Source organism: Mercenaria mercenaria, chromosome 7, assembly GCF_021730395.1.
Source record: "Mercenaria mercenaria strain notata chromosome 7, MADL_Memer_1, whole genome shotgun sequence".
In the NCBI taxonomy this organism is placed as follows: Eukaryota; Metazoa; Mollusca; class Bivalvia; order Venerida; family Veneridae; genus Mercenaria; species Mercenaria mercenaria.
This window is the reverse complement of record NC_069367.1, coordinates 67,832,127-67,849,722: the sequence shown is the minus strand read 5'-3', so window position 1 is coordinate 67,849,722 and position 17,596 is coordinate 67,832,127. Positions and strand designations below refer to the sequence as shown.

The window sequence follows — 17,596 nt, the reverse complement described above, 5'->3', positions numbered from 1 at the left end:
TAGAAAATCAAACATAAAATCGCCAGAAAACGTAGGACGTAAACTTTTCTTGTGGATGTTTTTGCTTCGGTTGTAAGTGCCCAAGTACGAAATGACGATGCGAAGAGCGCGAATTTCAATTCGGGATCCGAATGTTACAAGAATAAAAAATGCAATCCTTGTGAATGTTTGGTAATAGCTATTTGGTACCTTTTAACACGCCTATTTTATTACATATATAGGGGGTCAAGGCGTAGCGCAACCAATTCTGAAGCTATTCAGCGGGAGGATGTGAAAAGGGAATCCACTTCCCTTTGTGCAGGTCAGTTGAATCTCCCAAGGGTGAAGATTCTAGGAAAAGAAATAGAAGTTGTAACTTCTTCTGAAAGCGGCTGGCCAGTATGACCGGAGTAGATCTATAATGCACATGGCATACTAACATACGCACAGACATATCGTCATTTTTTCGACAATAAAAATATAAGAAAAAAAAGAAAATCAATAAATAAAATTTAAAGGCTGAAGAGATGAGGTGTAAGATGAAATAAAGATTCAAAGAGACTTTTTGTCACGCATTTAATGTTAAACTGCGATAGAGGTATACAATACATCCTGCCGTAGCGGTCACCTACACTTATTAATTAAGCATCTATTCTAGTATCATAACTTTTTATTAGTATAAAATACTCGTACAATTTTGAAGGAATGGTAGCATAACTTTTTATTAGTATAAAATACTCGTACAATTTTGAAGGAGTGGTAAGTATAAACGTGCAACAAGAAGTTTTTGTCTCTTAATATCATTAGAAAGCAGCTGTCAACAGCTTTTTTTCCCCTCATTTTGTTTTACAAATGCAATGACGCTGCAGCTTATGTACATATAACATAGTAATGTGATCCAAGCAACTGAAACGCAAAGTACTTAGTTTGCAGCATTCATTTCGCTATTTACATTTAAAGGCAATTTTCTATTGTATTGTAAAAACTTTTTTTTTGCATTTAGCCGCAATGTTTCGATTATTATTACAAACGTATCTGATATGATTATACTGTCATTTTTACACATTTAAACAGATTTTGACCGCTATTATATCTGATAAATCTTTTGAAGATTACTAAAATTTCTTCATTGACGTTTCTGAATAATGAAAGGATCATGAAAGGATATCAAATTACGTTTATCTGTCATCCACTTTTTGCAATAGTGGTAAAACTTATTTTGACTTAAACCAGTACGGTATCATCTACATTTGAGCACGCTGAACATTTACAGCGAAATTAAAGTGCGCGACTATAATAACAATTGTGTAATATTTACTAAGCTGTAGGATCTGGAGTACCAAAATCTGCATAAGGTAAATATAAAACATTTATTTTGACCGTATCCCATAGTTTCAGATATTCATATGAAACCGAATGTTTTATCACTCACTGAACTAGCTTATAAATAACATCAAAAAAATGGAACATTTTAATTGAACGACTGAAAAATCGATATCTTATTTTTTTAAACATGTCCTCTTAAGTAGGAGTCTGAAATAGATGAAATAATTTACGCAGTGATTAGTAACAGTTTTTATTGAGGGGTTAAGATCAAACAAAGTAGTCAAGCTACAACCCTGTATTTACTTCTGAAATTTACAAATCTACAAAAATACAGTTTACTAATATATGCGCAAACACTTGCACTAGCTTCGTACACTCGCCTGATCTTCTTTCGATATTTTATCCCCCATTTTTAAGCTTTGATTATTAAAACCATTAACCTGAAATGCGCACTTTGAACAACCGTAGTACGATACTGACATATCTCACATACGTCACACAGTTGTGACGTGGTAGATATAGTTTGTTCCATAGTTTTTATAACACATCTATTCGAATAGTACTTTCCAAACCGAGATCAGATTCTTTAAAAACGGCTGGTAATTCATAGAGCTAAGGCAAAACAAAACCGGGCTACCAAAAATAGTCGCTTTGCAAAAAATCGACCGAGGCAACTGAGGCAGAAAAAATCGACCGAGGCATTGATTGGAGGCAGAAAATTGACTGAGGCAGATGAGGCAGAAAAATGACCGAGTTGCCTCAGTAGTCGCTACGGCCATGCTACGGTGACGGTGACTTCTGGATATTGGTGGTGGTATTATTGTTGTTGTTTTTTTTAATGTTTTAGGTGTTACTTTCCAGAGTTCCAAATTTCAATTAGATGTTACAAAAATGTTTTGATGTTGTTTACTGCAAGTTATTAATTTACGAATTCATTCACAAGGATTTCCAAGGTTTCCTTCCTGACTTACACACAATATATCCAAGGGAACAACTGCCACGGCCATGGACTGTCTATACCCTACTTTTTATCTTTAAAAACATCATAATAATTAAGAACAAAGATTTATTTAAAACTTATTAAAATCCGCTATAAACTTTACACGCACGATGCAGCTATAGGTAATTTAACCGAAATTTGTTTGACAACACTGTTCACTATGGAAGCCCTGGAGGGACAATTGATTTACGTACTTCCCACTTCTGACTTCTAACCTTTGCACTTCTTATTTCAAACTTCTTGACTTCCTACTTCCTACTTCTAACTTCCACACTTCTAACTTCCGCACTTCTGACTGCAAAAGTTAGAAGTCAGAAGTGGGAAGTACGGAAATCAATTGTCCCTCCAGGGCTTCCATAGTTCACTCTATGTTTTTAAATTGCTGCCATTTTTTAGTTATTAAAGATTTTTCTATTCTGTTTTTGATATCTTCTGCCCGTAATGATTGTATTACATTTATTTACTATAAAAACGAAATAGCTATTTACGATCGCGCTGTATGAAATTTTACAGGTAATTTTATAGAAAAAATTGGTTGTTTCTATTTATTTTTGCTTAACATTCTGCTATTATCTTATCAAAATTGCCTTAAATCTTCTAGCGGTGCTGAAAGTTTCAGGTGAGAATACACTATCACTGTGTAAGTAACGCCTATATTTTGCGGTGTGTACATCATCACTACTGGACGTTCCTATTCCTTTGCCCCCCCCCCCCCCCCCCCCCCCCCCATACCAGGGCTCTGCCTTGGACCCGATGGGGACCTAAGTGATCGCCATACCCCTCGCCTTTTTGGTGAATCCACTTTCTTTAAGCCTTCCTACGCGCCTGATTGTAATATATTTAAAGTGTATATGGCTCATGGACCCAAGGTACGCTACTGCCACCTGTGTACAGAAGTACTATCTATAGCGTTTCAAGCACAGGGTACCCTGCGGCAGGACGAATGACCGCCGTGTTGACTGCCCGGCGTGATTTGACCGATGTCTGTCTTTAATATTGAAATTGTTTATATTTTAAAAAGCATTTCAATCGAAAATTTTGGTTTATTGTGTAAACAATTTCAGTAAGATAAATATCGGTCACATTCGTCCTACCGCAGGGTACCTGTGGTTTCAAGCGGTTACGTTGATTTATGTTGAACCTAACATATTATTACTTCTATTTATAGATTTTACTCATGGTGTTACTTCTATTTATAGATTTTATTCACTTATCTGTGTTTGACAAATTTTGGACAGTAGAATGGCAGAACCTATCAGGAATCCAGATATCAAGTTTACGCAGGTAAGTAATATAATATTAATTAGATATAGTGAGAATATTTTATTTAAAGCAAACAGACTACTTACTCTTCTTTTACTTTGACCTTGACCTTTCTGTATCTACATTTGCTCGATAGTTTGCAGAGAAAAAATCACGAAGCGAAAGTAAAGGTAGTTCTGCACGTTTGAAATACTTGAGTCAGGGGTAGCAGGCCCGTAGCCAGAGGTAAAAAAATAGGGAGGCATTTGGTAGGGGGCCCGGGGGCATGCTCCCCTGGATTTTTTTTTTCGAGGGTGCCATTTCGTGCGTTTTTCTGCATTTCAAACATGTTTTTGTTACTTTTAAGATACTGATTTCGGAAAAAATAAATGACGTTAAAAAGATTCGCGTACATTTTAGTTAATATAGATCTACATAAAAATAAGAGTTTTGAAATAGCCAACGTATTTGCGATTATTGTCACTCTTAAACGCTAATTTAAAGGCATATGGTCATGTTTGCTTGGTTCTTACATCTTCAGTTGAGTAAATGTATATATGTTCATGTATGAACTTTTTAGCATGGCTGACGTGAAACGTCTTCAGTATGCCTCAGCTGTATGAATTACCAGGCTTTCCGGTAGTGTCTAATATTAATCTAGGTTTAGTAATATGTGTCACACCAATATAGCTCCTTTCGGATAAAGCTGCTCGGGGAGCTATATTCGGGGCACCTTTTCGTATATAGCTCCTGCGGAGCTATATTCTCCGTATATAGCTCCCTTGCTTAAACTGGAGCTATAAACGGAACACCTGTAGCTTTGTTCCGTATAATTATAGCTCCTCGGGGGTTTTTATGCAACATGGACCACGTGGCTTATTTAGGACATTTCGTTATGTCGCATTTTTAAAGACCAGATAGTGTCAAATATTTCAAACATGGTGTCTTAATTCTGATGCAAGGGTCATAACTAGTACTAAACCACTATTCGCGGCCTGTAAACATTTCTGGACAGTCTTGGAACTTTGTGGCAACTACCTTATTTCGTCAAGTCCGAGAAAAAAAACTAAAATCTTCGGGTACACCTAATTAACATTTGTTCCAAATTTGGTAATTCTGTCACATAGTACAGAAGATGAGTGCCTGTCACAGTATGATCAAGTATGTATTTGGACACAAGGTCATATTTGCTAGACAAGATACAATATTTAAAACCCCTGTTTCTAATTTAAATTTCCAGTTATTATTTTCTTGTACAGGTTAACTATATCCGTTTTCGGGACTGTGTACCTACGCACTCTCGCTCTCTAGCTCATACGTATGAATGCCACGAGAAATAAAATTTATAAATCCCCACCTGTCTCCGAGGTGGTGTGGAAAATCGTATATCAAAATGACACTCTGCTAAATATTCATGTTTTTTATTACTCGAACAGTACTGTTATAGTATTTTAATTTTTCCATGTATAAGGAGTCATATTCAGGTGTGTCGTATACAGCTCCTCTGTCCCAAGGAGCTATATACGAAAACGTGTGCCGAATACAGCTCCCCAGGAAGCTATATCCGAAGGGAGCTATATGGGGTGTGACAAATATGTCTTCAATTTACATTTTCGAATAGGTATGTTATATGAAAACAGCGTAAAAACACGATACGACGTTATAATTATGTGGTATTTGTGAAATATTTCAGTATCATACTTCAGTTGGTGCGCGCATTTCAGATATCTTAATGCAAGTGGTCTCATATTATAGAGATAGTACCCAAATTTTAAATTATGAAAAGCAGTTGAAAAATTCACATTTGTTGCTTATATATAATACGCAAGACCAAAAAATCTTGAATTGATCATTTTGAGCATGTTGTTTTAATGTTTTTTAATTTCCATGTAACCGCTCCTGCAGATAGTCCTACCTATCAAGCTATTGATAATTATTGCGGGAATAACTTCTCTCAATGACGGAATATTGTAAGATACATGCATATTGTATGATATCAGAAAATGTTGTAAGTCTAATAAAATAAATTCAAATCGACTATTTAATCTGAAATTTAGATATAATGTTATTCGAACCATATCATATATAAAAATAAGAAAAACTATTCAATATTTACCATGAAAATTAACATTACATTGAAATGACTTTTCACTAAGCTGTGACATACAGATGTATGGATGAATGCGAGGTAGGATTATTATCCGAGTCATTGAGTGTTGTGGTCTCTCAAGCAAGTTTGACTGTACTTAAAATTAAAAATCTAAGTATAGCACTGAAGGCTATGTCAGGCTGACATATTAAGATATCATTTCATGATTCAGACACGCAAGTAAAGAAGGGAAATTTTAATAATCTTCAAACGATTTACCAAATATAATACTAAATCAAGTTTTGCAGTCAAAACAGTTACTCATTAAGTTACACTTGCATCGTAATCTAAACACGCTAAATGAAACAATATATACAATACTGTGGAAAAAATGATTTTAAAATGTATGAAGCGTAGTGAATGCCGCAAAGTAAGTTTTTATGCCAAAATAAATGTTTTATATTTGCTTAATGCAGATTTTGGTACTCCTAGTCCTACAGGTTAGTAAATATTTCACAACTGTAATTCAATTCATAATTTCTACTGTAGACCTTTATTTCACTGTAAATGTTCATCTTGCTTAAATGTAGATGATACATGCTTAAATGTAGATGATACCATACTGGTTAATACAGTGTCTTATACCAATGAGAGACGTATTTAGCTACTTGTATTCCAAAGAGCGTGAAAGAATAAGTTTCCAGTCAAGTTTAGAATTTAAATGATCAATAGCAAAACTCTTTCGGTCAGATGTGTTGAACCTAATGATAACTTCTTGTTACACGTTTACCCTTACCATTGCTTCAAAATTGTACTCGTGAGTATTTTATACGAATAAAAATTTATATATTTATCATACTAGAAAAATTATATTCCTGTAGTACACTTTAGGTCTTACAGCTTTAAATATATCCATAGGCCCCATGTGGTTCTGGGACGATCTGTGTATGAAAAGAATTGGACTCACTGCTTTACCCTTGCATGATCGTAAGAGGCGACTAATAGGGTCTTAACACTTGGTTTTGCTGTAACTCTGTGATTCAAGCAGGTATGCAAATTTTGATTCCATACCTCATGTTTTTATTTCTATGTAAATGAGATGTGAAACCAAAATATGTAGTCCTGTTTGGCGCCATATAACCTATACTGTGTTGGTGCGCCGTAAACCCCACCCATCCCCCGAAAAAAAAAATGAAAAAAAAAAAAAATAATATATATATATATATCTCCATAGTGCCTGTCTAAAACAAATTATGTCAAACATTGTAGATACTAGTTTAAACTTTGATCTTCCCTATTCAGTTTCAAATAAGCTCCAGTATTGTAGTTTCAGCCGAAGTGTTGCCCATAAGTATATCAAAACAATGTCTCAGTATTTTTTATTCGGCACAATAGAATAGTCAGTTTGCGAACTTCTTGATTGGCTACTTAATGATTATTACCTGTAAGTGACCGCTAAGGCAAAATGTACTGTATACGTCTATCACAGTTCAACATAAATGTCCTTTATATGTGATAAAATAGGCCTGTTAAACCAACCAAATAGCTATTTCTAAACATTCACAAGGACTGCATTTTTCATTCGTGAAACATTCGGATCCATCCCATAGTCATTTCGTACTTGGGCACTTATAGCCGGAGCAATTATTTATAGAACCTCGGGATCGGGAGGTAGGGGCACTTGAAAAGTTTACATACTTACGTTTTCTAGCTACTTTATGTCTAATTTCCTACTCTATAAATCGTTTTTTTTTTTTCAAACCTAATTTATTTCAAGGTATGGTTAAGATTCAAAATAAATGGATGAATTTGTTGGTATAAAAAGCAAAATCATTTGAAACATAATGATTTATCATTATGGTTATATGCATTTCATTTTTATCAAAATATCATTGATGGAGAATGGCTCAGTTTATTTTCATTTATTTTGAAGAATATTAAGCGCAAAATTCTTGTTGAAGCAGACGATAGGTAGAACATGTGGTATCGTGAGCAGTTGATGAAACTCCATTTATGCTGTAATCATTAATTAATATGGATTTGAATATTCTTTTCAACCTGATGAAGTTTTATTTTAATTTCACGCAGCAAACAGTTTGTTAAAACGCATTTTGTTCTTACCTCTGGCGAGTTATACTGTTATCCAGATTTTATTTTATAGAAAACTAATGTCCTTTTCAGCATGAGAGCAACATTAGACGGAACTTTGATTTTAGGGAAAATTGTTTGAACATTTTTACATTTAATTTTACTCGTATGAGATAAATCAGCAGCTCCATCAAGAAGAATATTATAGACATACACCTCCCAAAAAGTAAGTCCTGTGTTGCATCCGAGACCTCCATCGCAAGAGAGAGACATTACAAACGAACCATAAATCGGTATTAGTACCCGGGGTAGATCGCGGAGTGAAAGGGTAATTTTTCTCTTTAATATAAAAACAGCGCAACAAAGTGTGTTTTTCATATCATATATCCTATTTTGGGGGGAGCCCCCACAAACCCTCCTATGGAGAAGGGTGGGACACAACCTTCCAAATTAATGCCTGTCGGGGCTTTGCCTTTACCATTCAAATTTACCTAACAACTACGAACAAACGCACATATTCGTTTGCCTCGGTAAAATTTAGTCTATGCTACGGTCATGTATAGTGTAATTATTCGTGATATTAAGAAAATGGCGAAAAATAGTTTAACAAATTAAAATGAAATAATAGTGCCTCAGTTCGGTTATGCCTTTTAAGATGGTGGCTCAAAACATATTCTTTTTTCTCATAATCTTGGCAGAAAAACAGGGAGGCACCGGCCTCCCTGTGCCTCAGTGTAGCTACGGGCCTGGGTAGCCTTACTTATTTGGCTTATCGGGATGACTTACAGCGGCAGTCAAAAGCCCGAAACGTCCTATTATTTGGACTAAGTCAGGGGCGGACACAGGATTTGGGGGGGGGGGGGGTTAAAATATTTGTAGTAGAGCAACTAGGGGGTTCCGGGGGCATGCCCCCCCCCCCCCCCCCCCCCCCCCCCCCCCCCCCTCCCCCGGAAAATTTTGTAAACAATGGATCCATCTGATGCATTCTGAGGTAGATCTACTTTATTTGGTATTGAAAAAGGACAGGTTTTGTGACAAAATCAACCCAAATAACATGCTAATTATAGTCCATATTTTATGACTTGTCAGACTTGCGTATCTCGGACTGGATTGGAATGTTGAGGTACAGATTTTCAGATCAGGCCAGCAAAAATCAAACAAACGACCCTTTCTTTTTTATTAGCCGAATGTTATAGGCCTATTTTGACAACTCGTCATAGCTTCATGCCGACCTGTTAATTATTTCAGTATTTTCAGTTAAAGAATTTTGTCGGAGATGCCGAAAAGTTGAACGATATGCGCCCTATATTTCAAAACTAGGTAGTGCTAAAGAATGCATTTAGGCCTATGTGTTTGTTGCCTCCAAGGATGTAGTAGATTATTCGTTTTGGCATTTTATAAATTCAATCATGATTTATTTCAACCTATACGATTTTATTACATACATTGTTATATATAAATGAGATTTTGCTAGATTTGTAAATTTTACAGTGAAAAAATAGTTATTGACTTGATAAACGGTACTGTATTGAAATAAGACTACGAATTGTTGAATTTTTACAGTAAAATGAGTAGACCTATCGAGAATATACACATGTAATACTTGTTAAAAAAAGTTATTATATAGTCAGTTATCTATGTCTAAATTCATTTTGTACTTCTTTAAAGGGTTTTAATACTGAAATAATCTTTAAAACAACTTGTTTTCAGAATTTATTGATATTTTTATGCAAGCCTCACTCGGAGTGAGTGGTAACCAATAGAAATGATAAAACGTATCTCAAAATTAATGAAGACAAGAGCTTATTTCTATGTGCACTACTATACATAATAATGTATCTCAAGTATTGTCCGTGCAGAAAAATGTCTTTCTAACTACATGTAAAGTTATTATCTACTGTGGTTAATGTATGTAGAGACACGTATGACGCTATTCATATCAGGACAGTAACTTACGTTGCATAGAGTGTGAAGGACATTTTATACATGTTTGACAAAAAGATGTTTAAGACTCAAGAATTGAATTGTTAGGTTCTAAACGGAACAACGTAGATTTATTCTTTAGTATTGTCTCATCCATATACATCCAATTTAAAGGTACTATACATGTACAGCTTACAGATATTGTACACGACCAGTCTAGAATCAAAATAATCTATTAACGCTATGCATTTTAGGAAGATGGGTATTTTAGTCCTATTGGTCAATTATCCTTATAAAATTATGCATAAAATCAATGTCCCATAAGATTAAAACCTAAAACAGCGAGGACATACTGACCTTTGAAACAAATTCTATTTCCCAAACTACAAATTACAGATCAACCTCAGTTAATTTGATGATGCCTCAATTAGCAGTTACTTTTCGTGCATAATAAAAAAAGTACAACCTATATTACAATGTAGAACTGTTTCTTTTGTAGAATTATAAAAAATAACAACAGGTTTTGGCTATTATTTTTAATAAACCATCGTTTGCATACAACTCACCAGTAGACATGTGTAATAATGGAGCAGGGACTACAGCTTTTCCAAAAGGGCATTCATCAGATCACTATACATGTTTTTTTTTCTTGTAATTTTAAAATGCATGACTTTCATTTTCAAAATGAATAAAAACGAAAAATGCACTTGCGAACAGGCAAACATTTGTATCTTCCTGACTCAGTTCGTAGTGTGTTAACTCCACAACTGAACGTACACCGTGCAGTTGTAACTAGGACTATTTGGCATAATGCATAATATTATGCAATATTTCTCTATACGATAATTTTGTTTAAAAGTGCAGTAATTTCCAATTGTACCATATATACCAATACTAGAATTTATTATCTTTAAGTAACGAACTTTGTATTCAGTAAACATAGCAATATTAATAAGTTTACACTTAAATCTGGTTAAATCAGAGTACATTTACATACTGCTCGCGTACACAAAAAAGGCAGTTGTTTAGAACATGCAGGTTTGGTTTTGACACAGAGTACTGTTCGCTTTTACATTCTTGAAGAAGTTGTGGAAGATAACCTTGCCCAGTAATTGGGCATAACTTACCATGGGCGAATATAAGCTGGAGTACCAGTAGCTCCCTTGCTTGGCGCTCAGCATTAAAAGGGAAACTGGTCTCTGTTCTCGCATACCCTCGTGGCGATGGATTTAATCAGGGATGAGATGTCGAGCTTCACAATCGACCTAATGAATCGGTATAAACTAAGACTCAAGAAAGTGTACTGGTAGCGTCCTCGCTTAGCACTCAGCATTAAAAGGAAAGTTCTAGAACTGGTCAGCCGGTGTCAGTATAATGTGACTGGTTTGGGGTATCATGCCGGGTCTACGGCGTGATATTCCAGTGAGGCAGCACTATAAAGCTGGGCATTGTGCTCACTGCTACAAGTAGACACCGTCGTTACTTAAAAAGAAGCTTAACTCAATCACACACAAACCGACACTGTCTGTCAGTTGTCTGCCTGTATATCACAAAGTCCTCCGACACCACCAGACGGATTTACACCAAATTTCACAAAATTGATTATTGCCAAGCATAGTAATGCATATCGTCGGCATGTCCGGTTCGTTAATTTTCAAAAGAGTAATGGCCATTGATTTGTCAAATTTTATGACATTTAGGCCACATCTCTTATATTATTAGACGGAAATCCACCAAACCTTACAGGAGTGATCAGCGCGAAGCTTAATACATATCGTCGGCATGATCCAGTTCAGTGATTTTCAATGGACGTTTGTCTTATTTTACAATGTTTACGCTATAAGCTGTATACCACTAGGCTGAGTTTCACCAAACCTCTCGAGTGATCAATGTGAAGCGAGGTTGTGCATATCATCGGCATGTTCTTGTTTAACGATTTTCAGCAGAGTTATGCCCATTCCTTTGTCTATCCTATTATATCTATGCAGCTTCTCCTATACCACTGGTGGGAATTCCACGAGACTTCACAGAAGTGCTCAGTGCCAAACCTAGTTGTGTATACCTTTGGAATGTTATGGTTCAATGATTTCCACTGGAGTTATTGTCCTAATTTATGGCATTTTACAATGTCTGCGTGTTAATTGACGGGAGACATGCGTTTTTCGTGAAAAACATTTTCTGGTTCTGACCATAAGTCTGAGTTATGAGGAATACTTCCGTAAATATTGTCTTTAAAAAATACCACACCAGCCCCGATTTTCACTATCAATGTTGTTGCTGTTTCCCTCATTACATTCTGACCTAGTTATAAGAGCATGTATATCTAGAAAACAGACATTCCTTAAATCAAACTTGACACGAGTAGAATCAAAATTATAATCTTCGAAGTAACATTCCTAAACTATGTTTGAGGTGTGGTTCTGTAATAGATACGTTATTGTATTTCATGTGCACACGTGCCGGTGAAAGTAAGAAATGGACTTGGAAGTTTGTAGCACACTGACTAACTCCAAATTTCTCATAGATTTTTAAGTTTGTTCAGTGCATATAAACATGTTTATGAACGATTTGTAATTACATACTAGTATATATTGTATACATGTAGAATGTCGGGAGACTATTTGATCCCAGTCAATAACTAGAGAACGACTGGTCTTACAAACTTTAAAGGATAATTTTATGTGGTCAGCAGATGACACCTGATGCTTTGATTGTCAGTAGAACAAAGTTCAAGGTCACAGTGACCTTGTTGAGACTGAAAACGGTCTACGATCAATAACTAAATATTGCATTGGCTTACAATCGTCAAACTTTACAGGATGATTACCTGTGATCAATAGATATCCTTATTGTTTTAGGGATCAGGTCGGAATTCATGGTCACAGTGACCTTGAGACTGGAAAACGGTTTTCGCTAAATGAACTACAGAACGCGTTGTCCTGCAGTCGTCAAGCCTTATAAGGAGATTGCCTGTGGTCAGTAGATGGCACCTACGGGAACGGTTTCCGCTCAATAATTAAAACAACGCTTTAGCTGTCACTCTTCATAAGACGGTTGTTTGTAGTCAATAGGTAACCCTTGTTGTTTTTAAGATCATATGCGGGGGCGCATATGTGTGTTTTGAAAACAACTCTTGTTCTTTTTCAGATTTTCATCAACAATGAATGGGTAAACAGTAAAAGTGGGCGAGTTTTCCCTACAATAAATCCATGTAATGGCAAGAAAATCTGTGACGTCCAAGAGGGAGATAAGGTATACTAGTATATTCTTTTTTTTTAGTTTTGAAAAGGTATTTCAATACTGTAACATTTGGGTTGTGTATGCGTCGTTTTAGCAAGGATATATATAGTTATAACCAGTTCTGAAAAATAAAATGTTACCGCTACCAGTTACTCGAAGGAAATAATTACAACTTAGTTTTCGGACGAAATTTAGACATGAAAAATTTGAGTATTATAACTGTGCTTTGATTGTTGCTGATTTTCTGACGCCAACATGCCTAGTACATTGAACTGGTCCCCCTTTTATTTTCATAAAGGAACTCGCATTTTTCAGGGGGAGACACTTTTTCATTTCTTTCATTCCAATCCTTTTCATTCTTGTATAGGTTTTTCTTTTATAAAATGTTGTTGTAAAGTATATTACGGAAATGAATACAATCAAGTCTGTGTTTATAATACCCACCTGTGGAAGAGGCCACTACTGCGAAACCGGATTATAAAGGCCACTATTTTCGAATCCCATTTAAAACTTATAGTGTAAATTTACCTGAGCTCATAGACCACTTGGCAACAAAGAACACCATTTTATTTTCCAAGAGAGGTCTTTACAGACAGCATTTATTGTATGTTTAAAGTTCTCTTCATCTCAAATTACCAAAAACTCTTGTTCGTGTTATGGCTCAACGTTATTACCATTGCTCCGCATGTATTAAAGTCGCTCCGACCTTTCTCATTTATTCGAAATGTCCCTCCGTACCGGTAACCACGTTGTCAGTAAAACTGAGGGTCATGACTATACTGCGTGATTTGTTTCATCCCCTCACGATACCAGTATCTTTCGAAACTCCCTGCAATGTCTTATGGTTGCTGTTCCACCTTTCTATAACACTTTGTAGCAATGCAATAACACTCATCCATCAGATGTTCGTCAAAATCCCGAGACGAGCTAGGGAACCATGGTAAACCTCTGGTATGCGAGAATGATACTCGCACGATACGACTTCGCCGGATGTAAAGTAGACAAGGTTGCCCCTTCCACTGCTATGTCTTGAGACGACGGGTTTTAGCGTTACAACATGCGGCTTCTACTGGAATTACGTTGATTTGCCAATCTACATCTGTTACAAAAATGATACTTATTTTTATACTTCAATATTTGACAGGCAGACGTTGACGATGCTGTTAAAGCAGCACGAGCAGCGTTCAAACGTGGCGCTCCCTGGCGGAAACTAGATGCGTCTAAGAGAGGACAACTCTTGAATAAGCTTGCGGACTTGATGAAACAAAACATGTCTTACCTTGCTGTAAGTTTTAATTATTGTAATGTTGATGTAAATAAATTTTCATGCCTGCTGCTTTAAAGTGGATCAATCTTTTATTCAATTGACACAAACAAGTGTATTTTTATATAGTGTTAATGTATGACATTCTTTGAAAACTAAGTACTATGATAAAATCTAAGAAAATTCTGTAGAAGCAAAGATTGTGACCAAGCAAAATGATAATTGATTCTGATTTTAGTCTGTTCATGATAGGTCATGAAATGTGCAACACCCCCCCACTTCCCACAGCACTGACTCAAGCGGTTATTATGTTAAACAACTTATTCCATGATATAACTGGACCACAATCTACATATAGCAACACAGAATCGTGTGAACAATATAGTGTTTTGTAAATAACTATTTTCTGGACAATTTATTTTTTGTTCAGAGCCTGGAAACGTTGGACAATGGCAAACCTTTCTTGGATGCGAAAGAAGACATAGAGTTTGGCATCGAAACTTTGCAGTACTACGCCGGATGGGCAGACAAGATTTGTGGAAAAACAATTCCAGTTGGTAGGGCGAAATAGTTTCTGAGTAGATTCCGCTTAAATTTTATACAGCGAACCAGTTGTAGCTAAGTATTGTTACGTAACTTTGAATATGATATTTTTAGCCTCAGAATCTGTAATTGCGGTTTTAACCATTGTTGTCTCCAAGTTCCTACAGTGCTGTTTCTGTGTTGGTGCGCCGTAAAACCCAAATAAATAAATAAATAAATTTGATCATCTATGATGATCTTGCTTCAGGGATTTCGTGTTTTGCCGAGTCTTTCGTTACCATGTCTTCTGCAAAGGCACAGTCGGTGACCCGGTGGTATAGTGGTAACACGCTTGACTGGGGTTCGAATTCCGGTCGTGGCACCGGAAATTTCCCACCTAACTAAGGGGTCAGTACTGGTTATTAGCGTGTATCGGTGCTTTACACCGGGTACGTTAAAGAACAAGACTGCCCATTAGCAAAGAGCAAGGCTAAGTTTGCCGGGCGTACATGTATCTGAGAAAGATTTCTCTCTCTCTCTGTCTCTGTTCTGGGGGCTTTGTCTCAGTGTGTCCCTCTGGTCAGATCGCTCTGTAGAGGTTGAATTCGGCGCCCTGAGTGGCTGCATTGGACTATGTAAATCGTCTTTGAACATGATTATCATGAATAGAACGCTAAATAAATTTGGTATTATATAATAATTTGGAATAATATATATCGTGTACATGCGTACTGGTTGGGGAAAAGTTTCCGGACAGGACCAGTTTCCGGACACATGTAATATCCGCTTTATTTCGTTGTTATTCATGTAATTGTTTCATCTATATCATTTACATGTTTCTTTTTCATGTCTTCAACACACCGTTTTATAACAAGGATGTATAATGTTTGGTTTTATGGTGATACCTCACCTGTGTTTACAAAACAATTTTCTGTCTTTACGGGGCATGACGATAGTATTGCGCTAAGGCATCAAGTGGGGAAAATAATTAAACTACATATTGCTTGTCTGGTGATAACATGTGCTACTTTTAATTTCATGTTAATAGTTAGATAAAATGCAGGGCTTTCGATTTTGCACTAATTTTATTCTATATCTATTGGAATTATCAAGAATTTGTGTTAGACGAAATTCGAGGTTTTTATAGTCAAACTCGGTTTGCTTTTGTAGCTGCTTTTGAAAGTCGGGTTATGTTTCATGTGCATTTTTGAAGAGATTTATAATTAAAAATTGTGAAAAAATAGTTTCATTACTTATTTCGATATCAAAATAACAGCAAAACATCGTCAAAATATTTGTCCGGATACTGGTTTACCTCACGGGGAAAATAACTTCTTTCAGTGACCCCATTTGAAGCCCTATGGAACCCATATTTTACGTCACAACGCGATGCTGATTGCAACATCAGCTGCGGAAGGAGCTGAAGTTTGTGCAGCTTTGTGGGCTTCATTTATGTCAAATATATTTTTAGGGAATAATGGAGCCGAAATATGAAAATGTGTCCGGAAAATGGTACCCAACCAGTATATGGTTCGCTAGATTATTAATTTCGATTCTTACTTATATGACAATTACCTTCCTTTTAGTAGTACTCTGTGTGCTGGGGATTCTTCAGGCTGGGTTAACTTCTGTTAACAATGTCCTACAACTTTGGTATATAGTGGGAGTTAAGCGATGTCAATCATTTCATAAACTGTTGTCGGGAAGGATACGTTCTTACAACGTGGCTATTCTTATTGAATTTATCGTTTTGAAACGCGACCCTTCCTGTTGAATTTACCTTCTTAGAATGTGGCTCTTCCTGTTGAATTTACCTTCTTAGAATGTTTCGTAAATTACAATTGGATTGATTTTGTAACTTTTAACAAAGGGAAAAGTCCAGTTAGAAAACTTTCCCAAGATGTACCCTTTGGTAAATTTATTTTTCAAAGGCTTTTTGAAGACTGGTTACAGAAAAATACGGCAATGTTGAATAAACAAACTACCATAAATGTCATTTGTTTATTTAACGATGTTTTGATGATTTTGATATATAAAAATTCGTTTGTTTACATCGTTGCCATACAGTGGAAGTCAGGTAGTGTCCTTAGTGAAATAGAGTTTAAAGTGCTGATATGTTTTATTTGTAAATATGTTTTAGTAAATAAACATTTTATGAAATCGTCACTGTAATAACAGTTCTTCGTTTAAACGACTGCAGGCCTGTGTTGACCGCAACCAAATTTAGTAGTTGATTAATTGTCCGAGATTTATTCTCGATCGTCAATAGCGCAATTAAGTGTTAAACAGTGCACGACATTTGTATTTTCTTTCCGCAGATGGTTCTTTCTTCACCTTTACAAAGCATGAGCCAGTTGGTGTTTGTGGAGCCATTATTCCGGTAAAGATAAATGATGAAATCATAAAAATATATAAGCAACCTCCTTGAGAAATCATATATTTTTTATTTACTAATGATAGTCTTACTTTACATGTTTCACTATATATATAAACGTTCTCAAAATTTCATTTTTGTCGCGAGTTAGAAGTTTAATTATTTAAGAATCTGTAGGCATGTTAATATGAATGGCTTTTCCCTGCATATATAGAGCTTACATGTTGCTACTTTTCGTATTATTGCAATATTGTAGTGTGTCGTCAGAAGGGTAATATAATGTCCAATCATTAAATAAATTCAAAATTACTTCAGTATTCTCAATATAATTTTATAAGCCGTTTGAATGGTTGAATATGCCTTTTTAGCTCGACTATTCGAAGAATAAGTAGAGCTATCCTACTCACCACAGCGTCGGCGTCGGTGTCGGCGTCACACCATGGTTAAGTTTTTCGTACCAGTCCACATTTTGACAAAGTCTCTTGAGATAAAGCTTTGAAACTTTTAACACTTGTTTACCATCACCATGGCCAGTTGTAGGCAAGAGCA

General features: G+C 35.8%; 1 protein-coding gene across 1 annotated transcript in view; it reads left to right on the top strand.

Annotated features, from left to right (window-relative positions):
* The first annotated feature begins 1,179 nt into the window (after positions 1 to 1,179).
* Positions 1,180 to 17,596, top strand: part of LOC123554004 (aldehyde dehydrogenase 1A1-like) — a 30,266-nt gene continuing 13,849 nt past the window's right edge. The window contains exons 1-6 of the mRNA XM_045343815.2: positions 1,180 to 1,334; positions 3,505 to 3,589; positions 12,795 to 12,899; positions 14,032 to 14,172; positions 14,582 to 14,708; positions 16,992 to 17,053. Coding sequence (XP_045199750.2) covers positions 3,548 to 3,589; positions 12,795 to 12,899; positions 14,032 to 14,172; positions 14,582 to 14,708; positions 16,992 to 17,053 — 477 coding nt within the window. The 5' untranslated portion in view covers positions 1,180 to 1,334; positions 3,505 to 3,547. The remainder of the gene's footprint in view (positions 1,335 to 3,504; positions 3,590 to 12,794; positions 12,900 to 14,031; positions 14,173 to 14,581; positions 14,709 to 16,991; positions 17,054 to 17,596) is intronic.